Below are 18,501 nucleotides of genomic sequence, written 5' to 3'. Positions count from 1 at the left end.
GCTATAAAATATTTTTAAGTACAAAGAAAACCACTAACATGCCTGAGCATTTTGGACAGACTGATATAATGTACTAATGCTTACATACTACTTAAAACTAGACATAGCATATTAACATAATGTGAACACATTCAACATTTTAAAGGTTGTGAGGGATTACAGCACATAAGACGCAGGGTGACTTTTCCAGGATTTTTTTTTTTTTGGGGGGGGGGGGGGAAACGGCGCACCATACATGCCGGAAAATACACAATTGTTGAGGATATTTTATGCTCGGTAGAGTTATGATAGCAGTACTACCCATGAGGCCGGTTAATTGGCTCCCATACAGTACACTCCTCAAGTTGTAATATATTCAAGTATGTACAGTACTGTACACTACCTTATAAGTGTGTAGCAATGAACTGGTGTCAGATACCTGTATTTCTTTATTATTTTCACACTACATTATGTAGAATATGATGATGCTTAGATTAAGCTGTCATTAACACTGATCACCGGAAAGTGAGAAATCACTTGCATGGAAAAATGAAACACACGTGTCCTCTCCAAACAATAGCCTGTATCCTCTTCAAACGATAGCCTGTATCCTCTCCAGATGATAGCCTGTATCCTCTCCAGACGATAGCCTGTATCCTCTCCAGACGAAAGCCTGTATCCTCTCCAGACGAAAGCCTGTATCCTCTCCAGACAAAAGCCTGTATCCTCTCCAGACGAAAGCCTGTATCCTCTCCAGATGAAAGCCTGTATCCTCTCCAGACGAAAGCCTGTATCCTCTCCAGACGAAAGCCTGTATCCTCTCCAGACGAAAGCCTGTATCCTCTCCAGACGAAAGCCTGTATCCTCTCCAGACGAAAGCCTGTATCCTCTCCAGACAAAAGCCTGTATCCTCTCCAGACGAAAGCCTGTATCCTCTCCAGACGAAAGCCTGTATCCTCTCCAGACGAAAGCCTGTATCCTCTCCAGACGATAGCCTGTATCCTCTCCAGACGATAGCCTGTATCCTCTCCAGACGATAGCCTGTATCCTCTCCAGACGATAGCCTGTATCCTCTCCAGACGATAGCCTGTATCCTCTCCAGACGATAGCCTGTATCCTCTCCAGACGATAGCCTGTATCCTCTCCAGACGATAGCCTGTATCCTCTCCAGACGATAGCCTGTATCCTCTCCAGACGATAGCCTGTATCCTCTCCAGACGATAGCCTGTATCCTCTCCAGACGATAGCCTGTATCCTCTCCAGACGATAGCCTGTATCCTCTCCAAAATAATAGCCTGTATCCTCTCCAAAACAATAGCCTGTATCCTCTCCAAAACAATAGCCTGTATCCTCTCCAAAACAATAGCCTGTATCCTCTCCAAACAATAGTGCCCTGACAGAGGATAAAATACAGTGGAACCTCGACCAACGATATTAATCCGTTCCTGAGAGCTCATCGTTAATCGAAATTATTGTTAGTAGAGTTAATTTTCCCCATAAGAAATAATGGAAATCAAATTAATCCGTGCAAGACACCCAAAAGTATTGACAAAAAATTTTTTTACCACATGAAATATTAATTTTAATACACACAAACTGAAGAAGACATGTACAATTACATGACACTTACCTTTATTGAAGATCTGGTGATGATTGATGGGATGGGAGGAGGGGAGACTGTGGATGGTGTTAGTGTTTAGAAGGGGAATCCCCTTCCATTAGGACTTGACACCTCAAGTCCTTTTCTGGGGTTACTTCCCTTCTTCTTTTAATGCCACTAGGACCAGCTTGAGAGTCACTGGACCTCTGTCGCACAACATATCTGTCCTAGAGGCCTGTACCTCCCGTTCCTTTATGACATTCCTAAAGTGTTTCACAACATTGTCAGTGTCACAATTAAACACTTGTTCAGGTTTCAATTCTTCACTGTCTATGTACACCTTGAATTCCTGCACATATTTTTCAGAGGGCTGAGGAAGGGTTGTTGAGGTGGTTCGGACATGTAGAGAGAATGGAGCGAAACAGAATGACTTCAAGAGTGTATCAGTCTGTAGTGGAAGGAAGGCGGGGTAGGGGTCGGCCTAAGAAAGGTTGGAGGGAGGGGGTAAAGGAGGTTTTGTGTGCGAGGGGCTTGGACTTCCAGCAGGCATATGTGAGCGTGTTTGATAGGAGTGAATGGAGACAAATGGTTTTTAATACTTGACGTGCTGTTGGAGTGTGAGCAAAGTAACATTTATGAAGGGGTTCAGGGAAACCGGCAGGCCGGACTTGAGTCCTGGAGATGGGAAGTACAGTGCCTGCACTCTGAAGGAGGGGTGTTAATGTTGCAGTTTAAAAACTGTAGTGTAAAGCACCCTTCTGGCAAGACAGTGATGGAGTGAATGACGGTGAAAGTTTTTCTTTTTCGGGCCACCCTGCCTTGGTGGGAATCGGCCAGTGTGATAATAAAATAATAAATAATAATTTTTCAGCTGCTTTTTGGTCCAAACTGGCAGCCTCACCATGCCTTATCACACTATGTATGCCACTACGATTCTTAAATCTCTCAATCCAACCTTTTCTGGCCTTAAATTCACTCACATCACCACTAGTTGCAGGCATTTTTCTAATTAAATCCTCATGCAACTTCCTAGCCTTTTCACATATGATCGCTTGAGAGATGCTATCTCCTGCTATCTGTTTTTCGTTTATCCACACCAATAACAGTCTCTCAACATCTTCTATCACTTGCGATCTCAGTTTCAAAAACATAGTTGCACCTTTGGCAAGAACAGCTTCCTTGATTGCTACTATTGTGGCGATGGTTGATTGGGGTTTTGTGTACAACCTGGCCAGCTCGGAGACACACGCTCCACTTTCATACTTAGCAATGATCTCTTTCTTCATATCCATAGTAATTCTCACCCTTTTTGCTGTAGGGTTGGCACTAGAAGCTTTCTTGGGCCCCATGGTGACTTATTTTGCAGGTGCAATCACTAAAAATGCTGTGATAATATGAAATGTTCCGATTGTATGTTTGGATGGGACCGAGGTGGCTGGCTGGCTTGTAAACATTGGCCACAAGTGGACGCATCTCAGACGGAAAGAATTGTGTTGGTCGAGTTTTTTTGCGCTAGTCAAGGCAAAATTTTTGCATTAAAATGTATCGCTAGTCGGATTTAACATTAGACGATGCCATCGTTGGTCGAGGGTCCACTGTATATAGATATATTTTGTTTTAAATTTTGCTGTTTCTTCAAGGTGGGGGTGCCTCTGATATCAGTGAATGGGTCTTGATTCAAGGACTGGGAGTTATCCTCCTTTTTCCTGACTGAAACCAAGATTGCCTACCATTCCCCAGCTACTGTAAGATCCATGTGGCCTTAGTGCTTCTCCGTGAGAATTCGGATAGTCTCATTCTATGCTGATTCTCTTTATGCAAGATCATGTTTCTTTTGGAAATTCCACATACAGTGGAACCTTGGTACTCAAACTTAATTTGTTCCAGAAGGCTGTTTGAGTACCGAATGAATTTTTCCCAGCCAATTTTCGTTTTTGTTGGCTATTATTACTAATCTTCATAGGCCCCATTGTGACTTATTTATACAAATAATATAAAAAAGCAGCAAAAAATGTGAAGAAACATGAAATAGTTTACAGGGAAGTTCTGGCAGGTCATATTTGTTTGGTTGAGTGCTGAGCAAACTGTTGACTACCAAGGAATTTTTTTTACCAAACAAAGTGTTTGAATACTGAATTGTTCGAGTAGGGAGCTGTTTGAGTAGTACATGTACTGAGGTTCCACTGCATATGTGATCCTCAACTTATGATGGGGTTATGTTCTGACAGACCCATCTTAAATCTAATACAAAATAAACTACTACACTGTCACTGATAAGTAAATAAATAATTATTGTAACCAAATATGTACATACCATTATTGAAAATTAAATAAGTGAATACAAGTTACGGACTTGCTGCCTTCATGCTGGGTAATTATCTTGAGTTACATCTCCAAAGTAATTGCTTTTGCACCATAAGTCGAACCATTGTAAGTCAAGGAGCACCTTTACTGGTACGTAATAGTATACAGCCTCTCCTCACTTAACACTGGAGTTCCGTTCCTAAGACCACGTCAGTAAACAAATTTGTCGTTAAGTGAGGAACATACTATAATGATAGTGGGTTTGTGTCGACCATCTTTGATATTGTTCTAATGTCACCTTTGCACCATTTACAACATTTCTGGTATATTTTTAAATGTTTATACAGTACTATACTGTATATTGTATTAAACAGAATAGAGGAAATCAGCTCTGATATACAATAGACTGTTATTTAACACGATAGTTACGTTCCTGAAAAGCGTTGTTAGGTAAAACCGTGTTAGATAAACTGAAGAACTTGTGGGAAAAATAGGGTTACGTTCCTGGGAGCCCCCAAAAAGCCAAACAACTTTTTTTTAGGCCAACAGATCTTACAAAAATAAAAGTGAATATGTAATTGTAGTTCATTGTCATGATATATTACTGCTTAAGACTACAAATGCATTAGAAATAATAGTGTTTCTTATCCTAAATTGTGGGTAATGGTGTTTGTGGATGATTGTGAAGAGAATGGATGTGCATAGTGTGGCCCTACTGGGCTAAAGTGGATGGTTGTTGGTTGTCAGCAGAAGTGGATGGTAGAGGTTCTGGTGCTAAAGTCAATGGTGGTATTGGAGTGTGCATAAATTCTGTAACCCTGCAGTACATTATACAGCTGATGGTAAGGCATCATCAGCTGGTCTAGACCCTGTTTCAGAGCACTTCTTCTAGATTTGTCAGGGTCGTCTTCAGTGAAAAAGTCTGCAACTTTTCATAACTTTTTTTGTGTAGTTCCACTTGAATAACTTAATTCCCCGAACCAGTGGTTGTATTAGTGATGTTGTATTTGGAGGTAAAAATACAACTTTTACACGTGGGGTCACATCCAGCAAAGCTTGTGGATGAGTACGGGAATTATCAAGAATGAAGAGAGCCTTGAATGCAAAGTTCTTACTATGCAGGTAAAACCTGACTTCAGGAATAAAGTGATGCTTAACCCTTTGACTGTTTTGGTCGTATATATACATCTTACGAGGTACTGTGTTTGACGTATATACACTCATAAATTCTAGCGGCTTCAAATCAAGCAGGAGAAAGCTGGTAGGCCGACATGTGAGAGAATGGGTCTGTGTGGTCAGTGTGCACCATATAAAAAAAATCCTGGAGCATGCAGTGCATAATGAGAAAAAAAAAAACTGACCGTTTTTTTTTTTTTAATTAAAATGCCGACTTTGTGGTCTATTTTCGTATAGTATTTATGGTTGTTTTCTTGTTTTCATGGTCTCATTTGATAGAATGGAAAACATGTTATAGAAATAGGTGATTTTGATTGTTTTACTATAAAAAGAACCTGGAAATGGAGCTCAAAGTAGGGGAAATGTTTGATTTTTGCCGATGTTCAAAAGTGAACAAATGATGTCATTGTCCAATAATGTCATTGTCCAACTAGCCATTCTAATATGCAGTCATGAATGGGTTGACATTATTTGTACAATTATTACAGTATTGCAGTAGTCTGCATAACAGTAAATTTTCTATTTTTTATTTGAATAAAAATTCATAATAGAAAGCAAGAGTAATATCAGAGGGGCCTGGAGACGTGACTGACGAACAAAGAAAATGTTATTTTAGAGCCAGGAATGTCTGCATTGTTCATTCTGGACCTTACTTTAAAATTGTCATATTTTTTAATTTTCGTGAAATTGGCCGAATTGCAAATTTCTGACCACATTATTGGGTAGTTGAAATCGGTAAATGGGCAGTTTCTTGTACTCAGTCGACAGAAATAGCTATGAGTTTGGCCGACTGAACAATGGAATTAGCCGAAAATAGGGCTCAAAGTGGGCAAAATCGCCGATTTGTAAATATCGCTGAGGTCGCTAACTTCGCGAGAGTGTGATTCCATCAGTTTTCCATCAAATTTCATTTTTTTTTTTGGTGTCATTACAATCGGGAAAAGATTCTCTATCATTTCATAAGAAATTTTTTTTTTTAAATTTTGCGACACCAGGAGACACCTCAGGATTGGGGGTTGTGACAGTTAAGGGGTTAAACCAGTCAATAAATATTTCCTCTGTAATCTATGCTTACTGATTGGTTTGACCTCCAAATTACTGGTAAGGTGTTGTTATCTACACCTTTCATAGTGAAAAATTAAGACACTTGTGCAACATCTGGTTATCTTTATTGTAGACGTTTCGCCAGCCAGTGGCTTTATCAATACAGATTCTTGGACATAATTAGAAAACAGAAGAACTATTTACAGAAGATGAGGTAATCAGTCCCTCAGCCTAGGAGGAGGTGTTTACAGCACCGTGGTTGTAGAGATTCTGAAGCACAGGTAAGGAGATTGGCGCTTATATAGGTATTGTATACCTGTCTGCACAACTTGTCAGGCACTGCAACATCATGGTATCTTGGTTCAGAGGACATTTACATGACCTTCTTCACAACTTCTACAACTAGCCCATCTATTTGGGAAGGACCTACTTCCACTGGGGAATCCCGCCTACCAGTGACTATGCCCTCGTCTGCTACACGTCCCTCTTCTCTGACGCCTATATAAGCGCCAATCTCCTTACCTGTGCTTCAGAATCTCTACAACCACGGTGCTGTAAACACCTCCTCCTAGGCTGAGGGACTGATTGCCTCATCTTCTGTATATAGTTCTTCTGTTTTCTAATTATGTCCAAGAATCTGTATTGATAAAGCCACTGGCTGGCGAAACGTCTACAATAAAGATAACCAGATGTTGCACAAGTGTCTTAATCTTTCATCTTGTCGGTATTGTATACCTGTCTTGCACAACCTTTCATAGTACAAAGATTCTTAGAGCAGTAAATAACCATGGGCTTACACTTGAAATCACCTGATGCAATAAGTTATCACAAGTTATATACACTGATGGATCTAAACAGGAGTCTTCTGGCAGGGCTGCATCTGCTCTTGTTGCCACCTCCCTTGTTAAGAACGATAATAAATTTGTTGAGTTAGGCATAAGAATTAACAACTGGGCGTCTACACTGCAAACTGAATTGTTTGCAATCCTAATGGCGCTAAAGCTAACCTATGACACTGAGCTTGACTCTATCATCATTACTGATTCTATGTCATCATTGAAGGCTCTTGACTCATATAATGACTCCAACAACATGCTCATTGGAGAAGCCAGGTATAGATACTCAAAAATTAGGAACAAAGGAATTAATGTACAATTGCTATGGATCCCATCACACATTGGATTACTCCTTCATGATAAAGTTGATATGTTAGCTAAGAAGAGTACCCAGAAGGAGAATGTAGAATATAACTTTGGTATAACTGTGTCTAGCATTAGGAATAATATTAGGAGAGAAGTAAATAATGAAAATGATTGTTATAGGAATGCAGTTAGAAGCCTGAGTAGATCTATAACCCACTATGATAACATGAACGTAGATAAGTATGTTTATGGAGCAACTTGCAATGTGAACAGACTGACTGATGTTGTAGTGGCCATGCTTAGGCTTGGTTACAAGTACTTCTGGCAGTTTGGGAGACACACAGATGATGATCAAACTAAATGTAAATTATGTGATCAGGCATATGGTCACTCTCTTGAAGACTATGTGCTTAATTGTCCACTTATTGAGGAATACAGAGACAGACAGTATAATAACCTATGTGACATATCAAGATATCTTATTAATGAAAATAAGATACCAGATATACTAAGCAAATTTCCTAAATTTGCTTGTAACAGATAAGTGAACTATAGATATGTAGATATAAATCCATATGTATTCCTGTTAACCCTTTGGGGCCTAGTTCCTAGGCCTTTTGTGTATCCATATGTTCCCGCGCTACCGTTCACAGGATGGATATGGGGTGCACAATAAACTAGCCACTTCGGTGGCAAAATCTAAAAAAAAAAAAGAGCAAGGTGAAGTGATCCTTTGCTGTCTTGAAGCCCGGTACACTTTTGCTGACTGATATAAGTTAGTGTCGGCATTTTCTTCCAAAAATCATTTGTCTTGCCACCATTAAACACTTGACGTGGCTCATAGCCACCTTCGGAAATAATTTCCTGCAATTCATCAGGGAAATTACTTGCTGCTGTATGATCAGCTGAAGCACTTTCACCAGAAAACTTAACATTATGTAACTTATTATGCAGCTTTAAGTTGTGGAACCATCCTGTGTTAAACACACTCTTTTTCAGGCCTTCCTTATCACACACTGCTTTAAACAACTGTAAGGCCGTTTCTCTAATTAAGATGAAATTAAGCGATGCACTTTCTTTGTCATTTGTTCGATCCACTCGAGCAACAAGTTTTCAGTTTTACTTGTGATCTATGTGTCATTCTTTTCATGAGATGACATCTTGGGTCATTCATTACACAGGCTCATATATTCACCTCATTCTTTTTAATTGTACGAACTGATGCTTCATTAAGGCCATAGGCCCTCACTATATGCACCACATTTGAGCCACTCTTAAGCTTGTCTAATATCTCAGTTTTCTTCGTAACTTCTAGACTTAAACCTTTTCTTGCCACTTTCAGCAACACTTGTATGCCTACTGGATGCGATGATTGCTTGGTTGATTTAAGATGACAATTAAAAGATCTAAACTCAATCCACAAACAAAAACACAGCTAGCTCCTAGCAGAGGATGGTTCTACACGCGTATGAACCAAAGACTGGGATAAGGGTGGTGGGAGTGGTGGAGGGTGGCACAGGGTGGTGGGGGTGGCGGAGGGGGGGGGATGGTGGTAGGTCTCTCTCGTTGACTCGGTGGTCTAACCCACAGCCAGAAGTATCCCGCAGGTGACACTCCAAATTTTTTCCCCTCCCACAAACTGAACTGTGTTAAGTTAATTTTACAAAGTGTTGTATAAAATTGTGCCGCAATTCTACAATAGTGCTATAACCAGAACGTTCCAAATAATTTTTTTTTTATTTTTTTTATTATCACACCGGCCGATTCCCACCAAGGCAGGGTGGCCCGAAAAAGAAAAACTTTCACCATCATTCACTCCATCACTGTCTTGCCAGAAGGGTGCTTTACACTACAGTTTTTAAACTGCAACATTAACACCCCTCCTTCAGAGTGCAGGCACTGTACTTCCCATCTCCAGGACTCAAGTCCGGCCTGCCGGTTTCCCTGAATCCCTTCATAAATGTTACTTTGCTCACACTCCAACAGCACGTCAAGTATTAAAAACCATTTGTCTCCATTCACTCCTATCAAACACGCTCACGCATGCCTGCTGGAAGTCCAAGCCCCTCGCACACAAAACCTCCTTTACCCCCTCCCTCCAACCCTTCCTAGGCCGACCCCTACCCCGCCTTCCTTCCACTACAGACTGATACACTCTTGAAGTCATTCTGTTTCGCTCCATTCTCTCTACATGTCCGAACCACCTCAACAACCCTTCCTCAGCCCTCTGGACAACAGTTTTGGTAATCCCGCACCTCCTCCTAACTTCCAAACTACGAATTCTCTGCATTATATTCACACCATTATATTCAAATAAATCTGTGTTAAATAACTGTTTAATGTACATTATTTAGTATGCATACTGGTCAGAGAGCCCATTGTAAGTCCGAGTTGTTGGTAAATGAGTACGTGGAAAAGTGAGGAGAGGCTGTACACCCACTATGCAGTCAGCGCTGAAAATTAATATATATTGAGATTAAGTGATTGTATCCTGAATGAGCTCAGTAAGCATGCTGTTAAAAGCCACAAACAATACTTCAGCATACAAAGAGGGACAGACATAATGTGGTACTAATAATTTTGCCTACAAGTGGTTTCTCAGTTTTTATACACTCATAACCCGCATGTAGGAGAGAGGAACTTATGACAGAGTTTCAGTCCAACTTGGGCTATTTATGAGTCACACAGGTTACACTTATAAGGTAGCATGCAGTATAGAACAGTACTTGTAGCTATTTGACCTAATACACAAATTAGTACACAGTAGGCCCTAAAACTTTCTAAGCTTGATATTTTTTAGTGAGGTTTGTGTATAATTTCCATTGGCAGATTTATATATATTTACGAAGATGACTGGTTAACATTGAACAGATATTAAAATATTAGCAGTACAAAACAAACAAACAAAAACCATATTTCTTTGTGTGGTATACAAAATGTATTAATGTTGGTAGAATTACTGACAATATGTTAGGTAAAAGGACACAAGTGCACCTAATGTAACATTTTATTGTAGCAACATTTCACTCGACTCAAGAAATCGTAATGACACGATTGCAAATAAACCATACCCCCGGCCGGGATTGAACCCGCGGTCATAGTCTCAAAACTCCAGCCCGTCGCGTTAGCCACTAGACCAGCTAGCCACAATAAGATTCATCCAACTAGGTATATTTCTACACCATAGGAAAGTTAGCACAGGCACCTCTGTGACCACAAATGCAAGTAACGCGACGGGCTGGAGTTTTGAGACTCTATGACCGCGGGTTCAATCCCGGCCGGGGGTATGGTTTAACATTTCACTCTCCAGGAGGTTTATCAAGGCATAACAGCTTGATAAAGCTCCTGGAGAGCAAAACGTTGCCACAATAAAATGTCACATTAGTTGCACTTATGTCCTTTTACCTAACAGTATACAAAATGTGGTTTGCATGTAATAAAATATTGTTAGGCACTAAAGAAGCCACTAGAATGGTGTATTTCAGGCATTATATACTACACTGGTGACTCTTGACCAGGGGCAAATCTACTATGAAACTTATGAAGCTTATGCTTCAGGACCCCTCATCCAGAGGGGCCCCAGAAGTCACTTTACTCCACATTGCTTAAAATTCTTGGGTCTTCTGTATGAGAAGGGGTTGCAAAGGGGGCCCCATAACAGTTCAAGTTTCAGGGGGCCCTAGAAATGTAGGTCTGCCACTGTTCTTGACTAATATCACTGATAATACATACGTATTCTTGGAAAAAATGGATATTTATTAAAGTGGATTATCATAAACTCATTTGAGACTGCTTGTTCTTGTATATACACTAACTAGTAAATACTCTTGAAAAAATTAAAAATATTTTTATCAAGACTACCATGTTTTGTATACAGCAGTTGCATAATTTTAAAAATGAAGAACACTTGTGTTAGGTACTGATAACCACATAAGAAAACAACTAGCACATTATAATACCACCATTAACCTCTTCAAAAACCCCACTGAGAGTTGTCTGCCATTTTTCATTATCTCATTTCCATATCTCTTGGCATTTCCTATTTTGTATAACCAGAACCATTTATTGACAGCCTGCTGCTTGAACCACACGTTACTTATGATATATTTGTGACTACTTTCGAGAGTTTTTCTACTTTCATAGACTGGCCTATGCAGAATAACTGACATGGGGATATGAGTACCTTCCTAGACCATCACTCCCTTGCACAAATGAACTTTTCATTCTTGAAAACCACTTATGTGCTTTGTGTTGGGACTCTGATGACCCACTATGACCTTAGTGAGTGTTGGAACTCGGATGACTCACTATGAACCCAGTGAAACCCTAAATGAAGGTGGAGGCAGGAATTCAGGAGTCACATCTCAGAGAGCAGACTCAAGCCAGAGACTGTACACTTTCAAATCAAGCTGTTGGTAGGTGTCACACTGGATGTGATTCCAGAGCATCTTTCATTGCATACCCTGAGGAAACCCCCACATCCAGAAGTAGGATACATCTGAAGCTAGCCACTGCTAGCAAGAAAAATCCTGAATAGTACATATATCTCCATTCATGGAATCAAGCAACATACATAATTCTCAGCACAACTCTTCCTTGCCTATCCCCCAAGCATTAAGTGAAGAACTATCGGTGAGTGGATCTAGATATTGATCTGACATGGACGTTTGTAAACTCTAGGATAATGCATCCAAGGTCCAAATCTTAGTTTGTAGTTCTCTCTTGCTGGAACCCTAAGGGTAAGCATGAACCTCACTGGAGCCCAATGTGTGCCACTGGATTGATCACTTGTGATCAGAGGAACCCTCATGAAGTCTCCCCCCCCCTCCAAAAAATAAAAAAATTAGCCATAATGAGTGGCCCACCAAATTTTGGTAATCATAGCCAGGACCAGCAACAGGCAGACTTACCTCAGGTCAGGTTTAGCACTTAGTGTGTTTATATTATTTTTACCTCAAGGAGCCTTGTTAATCTCCTAGGAAGATCCAAGCAACTAAAGGAGTCAGGAGTGTATAGTACCTGATGAAAGTCAACTTACTGGTCAACTGCATCCTTCCAGATTAACCTTAAGTGGAACCCAGTCTACCAAAGTTACTAGCCACTTCTTCAGCTCTTGAGCTGTCAGCTACTTAATCCATAGTTAACGAGAGGCCTGGAGGGAGCCAGGAGCTTGACAGATCTACAGGACCTGTTAGATCCTCTATTACATACCTGTGACTGGCTTTGAGAGCTCTGCTCTAGAAGATTGTACTAAGGCCAGACTTGTTGAATGCCTTGCCAACCAGCATGTTACTGCCAGCAGCCTACAGACATATGTAGTCAACACAATCTGGCTGATACGGCACCATTGGTAGGCATCACTTCAACTTCCCCTTGACTACTGAATGTTGAATGGACTTGGAACCACTTATTGACTGAAGTAGACAGAGCCTGTTCCGTCTTGGCAAGAGCTAAAACTCCAATAGGAGGTCATTTCATATGTATGACATAAAGGCTGTCCCTGGAGAACTCATGCTCAGTCACAAAGGATTCTTCCAACACAAGGCACTCATATGACTCTTCCAACTTATTATTCTTGCCTGCAGAGGATCATGAGTAACAGGTTGATCAGTGGTCACATTGAGCTGGTGAACCAAGTAAAACTATTGCTAGGCTATCATCGACAAATATCCCTGATGAGCAAGATGATCTAAGACACCCCTGGACTTTCCAGGATTCCACAGAGCAAGATATCAGTTGTAAGGAGCAAGTGGGAAGGTTTAGCAGCTGCGCTGGTAATTTCATCTGGCCGTCTGTAACTAGATGGCTCTGGCAGTAGAAAGGAAAATGACAAGGAAACGGAATCAAAAGGAGAACTTGTGTATTCGCATGCTCTTGCACTACTGTCCACAGGATGGATATAGGTGCACAGTAAGCTAGCCGCTTCAGTGGCAAATTTTAAAATTTAAGAACTAAATGGAAAAGGGCAAGGTAATTCTTTCCTGGGGTGTTTAGAGGTGAGTGTTGTGTGATTATGTGTTGGTTGTCTTCCAAGTGTATCTTCAGAGCCCCCACAGCACATATGTAACTTTTATCATTGAATTAATTTACTGCTTACCAACAAAACTTAATAGTGTTTATGCTTTCATTTGTGTAAGGCTCAGATAAAGTATAAAAAAAGTGTCACAAATGCAAGCAGGTACTAGAAAATATTCATTGGTAATCACACTACTGACTTCCTTTTAGGTATAAAATTGATTGTTGGTATACAACTATTGTATTGAGTTTACTGTTAGAATTTTTTATACCCCATCGATTGAAATATGAGGTTATAAAAAGAGTTAAATACATCAAAAAACTCTACTTGCACTAAATACATAAAAAACTCCACATGCAATAAACTGCAGACAAGACTAATGAAAATATACTGTACAATAATGAACTGGAATGTAAAGAAAAAATAGCTTTCAATTTTCTTTCCTGTGAAGAGAAGAGAGGGTCAACACCCTGTCCTGTTCTGTACCTTACCCACTCCAAATAATCCTGGCCTGCTTTTTTTTTTGTGATATTTTCATTTACCCACCATATTTTCAACAGCTTTTGTACATTTGTTCAGGCAAAATTTGCTTTCTAATACCGTAGTTTGATCTTCATATCTCAGTAGTTTTTTTTTGTTATATATAGCTTAAAACAGTTGGCTTTGAAATAAGTCACAACAATGTGGCTACAATGGCTCTCTAGTATCCAACAATTTGGAGAGGAAATTTTAAGATATTTCAGTCATTCCTCTACCATTATCAAGGATGAACTTGATGATGGTCTAAAGCAAGCTGAAATATTGTTTCAAGTTCACTCTACTTTTGCAGGTTATTAGTGAAGCATTAACTTAAGAATATATCTTTTTCATCTCTAAGTAAGATGTTCCTGCTTTTTTTTAGCATGTTACTCTTTTGTATAATTCATTAGCATGACTTTTATTTGTTGGTACAGCAGATGTGTTTCAAGTACTGTAGTTATCGGGTATTTACTTTTATATCCTGTATATCATTTACTTCTATAAAGTATGCAATAGTAGCAGTTAAATTAATATGCATATAAGGTATCTGATCATTAACTTACAGTGCATAAGAAGCATGTTACAAAATTTCCATTCTCTTAAGAAATCTTTTTATTAGCATGTCATTTCGTCTCTTAGATATAGTAGTATTTATTTACATTTCTTTTTATAATAAAAGCATGTCATGATCTCGGGTACTGCAGTGTAATACCTTCTTTGGTAGTCATGTTTGGAACTGACTTTCCTTCTTGGTGCTTCTCCAGTAGTTGAGAAATGCATCTTTGAAAATAGGGAACAGTGGGTGATGGTATTTTTTGTTGTGGTAAGGCCATTGCTGACACATTGTCTCATGTGTTTCAGGCCATCATACTCCCCAAGTATCCTCCTGTGCTGCATCCCCTGGACGCTCCTATGATCCTATGTCCCACTTAGTTCCTCCTTCCCCATCCCCATCATCCTTGTCCTCATCCCCTGCCCATTATTTAGTATCACCTCCTTCTCCAAATCCCAATCCTCCACCTGACCTTATATACCTGTCTGGGTTGAGAGGAATGGGACTGGGTCACTCTCAACCAGTAAGCCGCCTGGAGTTGCTGACACGAGCTCTGACCCATCGAGCATTAGCCGACACACCGAAACCTGAACATCACAGCATTCTACCATTTAACCTAGCCTCTCATAGTCCTTTTCGGCACATCGATACAAAGCCCATCCTAAGCCTAAACAGCTCATTCCATAGTAACATCTATAGCAACAGCACCAGGAACAGCACTGACAACCAGCACAACAATAACAGCCTTACAAGTGACAACAGTGATGGGGGAACTGTTAGCGTGTCATTGATGCAATCAGCTAATAGCACTAATGGAGGTTTGGTGCACACTTGTGATCGTTGCGGAAAGGGCTATGGTGTTAGACGGTCTCTTTACCGCCATCAGAAGTTTGAGTGTGGTGTTGAACCGAAGTTCATGTGTCCTGTGTGCAACAAGAAGTGTACACACAAGTTCAACTTGAAGCAACATATGTTATCTCATCACAAATATGCAGTACACTAAATTATTTTCAAGACCTCATAGCACTGTGACTTGAAAAATAAATGTGTATCAGACAGAATATTTAAATAATGTGTTGTGTTTTTGCTTTACTTTGTAACCAATGATCTCATTTTTCTAGTGGATTGATTCTCAGAAGGTCCCAGACCCTCGTCATATTGTTTATTGCTTCTTTATATTGTTTTGTTTTTCCACTGTATTGTTCATTTTAGTTTTAATTTCGTTAGTTGTGATTAATTTGTTTAAGGTTGTGAAATGATACTGTCTTGTATATTTTGTATGCTAGTACTGCATGGCTTTATTATCCCTCCCTCTACAGCCTCCCCCGGCCCCCCCTCCCCATTTTTGGCTCTCTCCTGATCGGCTCTCTCTGCATGGCCGGGCCATTCACTCTCTCTTCTCCCACTGTAACATATTACACTTGGAGAAGAAAAGTGAAGAGTCCTAAACTGCTTCTGCTGAAGTACTATAGAGCTAACCTTGGCACACACCTTGTCTACCTGCTAACCCCTGTGTTTTCTTGCAGATTACTTGCGTGCTTATAACCTTGTGAGAGCTGGTTTTCCTGGCCTGTTGCCCCCCCGGGTGTCCACGGATATCCTGGTCCGTCCCCCCCCTATAGGCCTCCCTCTACTCCTCAAAGGCCGAGAGAAAGCCAGCCCTAAATCCATATTGGGCTACCCATTCTCAGAAAGTCCTAAACAGTTTGCGTGTGAGAAGTGTGGTCGCACATATGCCTCAACAGGTAACTTAAAACGACACAAGAAATATGAATGTGGAGTGGAGCCTCAGTTTTCATGTCCAATCTGCAAGAAAAAATTCCAGCATCGTCACAGTGTAAAGATTCACGTGTTTTCTACTCATCGCAATGAGGCAGGAGATGGTGGCCCTCCTGATGCAGCCAGAGATTCTCCAGCCATTTTTCCCACTTCAGAAGGCATGGCTGCTGTAGGCCCAGGACCTTGTAAAGATGAGTTCTTCCCAATTCCCCAGGAAGCCAATGCTCCTACAACCCAAAACCAAGATGGCTAGGTTTTGATATGGGACTAAGTATTCAGAAGCTCAAAAAATTCATATTTAACAATGGTTCCAGTATTATAGTAACTGAAAATATGGGATGTGATGTTCCATCTCATAATGTGCCTGAACCCCTGTTATGCTCAGGGGTAGAATATTGTGTATCCAGATTTTTATGTACAGTAGTTAAATTAGCATTCTGAGCATTGCAAGGATTCAGATGGGGAGAGATTCCAAATAAGTTGAATTACAAAGCTTTCAATAAATTGTATCCGTTAAGCTAGATTGTTTTTTATGGGTGGTACATAGGCTGTTGTTTGGTACTGCTTGTAAGTATAAGATGTGCACACACACTGTGAAGGATGAGTGTATCCAATAATAACCTTGGATTCAAGGTACCTGCTGCCTGTCTGTGATGTAATACAAACTGTGTTTCATTATGTGTATCTTGTTGAATTCACAGTGACTAAGAATGGACAGTCATTATTATTGTAAGGTGGAAGTGACTGTGGCAATGACTCACTGCATCAGTCTGTGTGTTCATTAGTGATGTACTGCCAAATTAAAAGAAATGCATATTCTGTACTCTAAATCTTTGTATTAACATTTAAAGTTATTTCGATGCAGAGCTGTGTGTGTGTGTGAAGCTGGGCATGATGAATCCCCTAACTCAACATCATTTAGCATGATTAACTTTTCTGCACAACAATCTGTAACTTTATGCAACAGTTCCTATTGGCAGTGCATTTCTTGCAATGTATTATTTATCAGAACGATTATTGGTTAATTGTTGTGTGGTTCAGAGTGTTAATGAGAGTCAGTGTTGTGTATTATCAATATTATGGCCATGTAACCAAGGGGTGACAGTTTTTATTCTTTATTTTGTCTGTTTTTGTAATACAGTCTCTTGGGTTCTGTGGTAAGATATCACTGTAATGCACTATTACAGATATTGAAAAATGCCTGAGTGCAGTACAGTGAGCTCTTTTATGAAGCTCCTCAATATACTGTAGCATTTTTTTTTTTCAAATGTGATTGAAAAATTGTGTCCAAAATTGAATAGCATGTACTACGAAGTCCATTCCATATGTTATTCAAACTTGGATTCACCATACCATTCACATTTGCAAAAGCTTGCACCAAATGGAGGAGTTTTATAAGAGTGGTTACTGCATTAGCAATGACAACACACGATCACTTGTGCGTGTTTACACATTTTTCTTCAAAGATGTACGTGTGAATGCACAAAAATCACTCGAATATTTAGTTTATTATTTTATTGTGGCATTTTTTCACACTAGGTACGGTGTAAATATAACGAAGGTAAAAACTTGGCACCCCTTTGGCTGTTATTTAAGCAAATGGGACAGTATCATACTTCACCTGTTTATTATATAAAAGGTCATATCATAATAGGGCAGTGCAAGGCGGGACTTATCAGATGACCACGTACTAAGGATTCATGTAATACATTTTTCAGGTGAGAAGCCATGAAGTAGCAATAGGTGCTCATCCTTTCATAGCAGCTCAGGGATTAGTTTGCCAAGCATGGGCAGTGTTTGATCTCTCATCATACTCAGGGTACAAGTACAAATAAAACCATTTTCATTCAGTAAACACAAAATCCCACATGGAGACATAAGGAATCACTAGGTGGAATGGGAGTTATATATTAACTTCTTTGACTGAGGGGAAACACTGAGTGGAATACTCAATAATAACCCACACAGAGACAGAAACTGAGGAGATTAATTGATCTATGTATTTCGACCCCCTTCTGGGATCCTCTTCAACAGAAGGGGGGTCAAAATATACAAATCAGTTAACTCATAAACGGTCCAAACGTATATATACGTTTTTTCAACATTTGAAAGTATGTAAAAAAAAAAGTAGATCTTTTTTTTTTTTTTTTTTTTTTTTTTTTTTTTTTTTTTTTTTTATTTTTTTTTTTACATTTGAAAATGTGTAAAAAAACTTTGATCTACTTTTTTTTTTTTTGGCTGTATTTGAAAATATGTAAAAAAAAAAATGTAGATCTACTTTTGGAGCACTACACATGTGAACGTAGATCTGCCTGGACCGTTTACGGGTTAATCTCCTGAGTTTCTGTCTTCATGTAGGTTATTATTGAGCAATGACAAGTTTTCATTA

General features: G+C 39.7%; 1 protein-coding gene across 5 annotated transcripts in view; it reads left to right on the top strand.

The window, feature by feature from the left end:
• LOC128703231 (longitudinals lacking protein, isoforms A/B/D/L-like) overlaps window positions 1–18,214 on the top strand; it is a 158,553-nt gene extending 140,339 nt beyond the window's left edge. For 2 of the 5 annotated variants that reach the window (XM_070103312.1, XM_053797835.2), the window contains exon 5: window positions 14,642–15,646. In XM_070103312.1, coding sequence (XP_069959413.1) covers window positions 14,642–15,336 — 695 coding nt within the window. In that variant the 3' untranslated portion in view covers window positions 15,337–15,646. Of the gene's footprint in view, window positions 1–14,641; window positions 15,648–15,859 lie in introns of those variants that run through there. The other 3 variants (XM_070103313.1, XM_070103310.1, XM_070103311.1) reach the window with 3 other exon arrangements.
• Window positions 18,215–18,501: the final 287 nt, after the last annotated feature.

The sequence above is a fragment of the Cherax quadricarinatus genome, chromosome 85 (assembly GCF_038502225.1).
Source record: "Cherax quadricarinatus isolate ZL_2023a chromosome 85, ASM3850222v1, whole genome shotgun sequence".
NCBI classification, from domain to species: Eukaryota; Metazoa; Arthropoda; class Malacostraca; order Decapoda; family Parastacidae; genus Cherax; species Cherax quadricarinatus.
The sequence above is the reverse complement of the archived record's forward strand: the minus strand, read 5'-3'. Positions and strand labels throughout refer to the sequence as shown.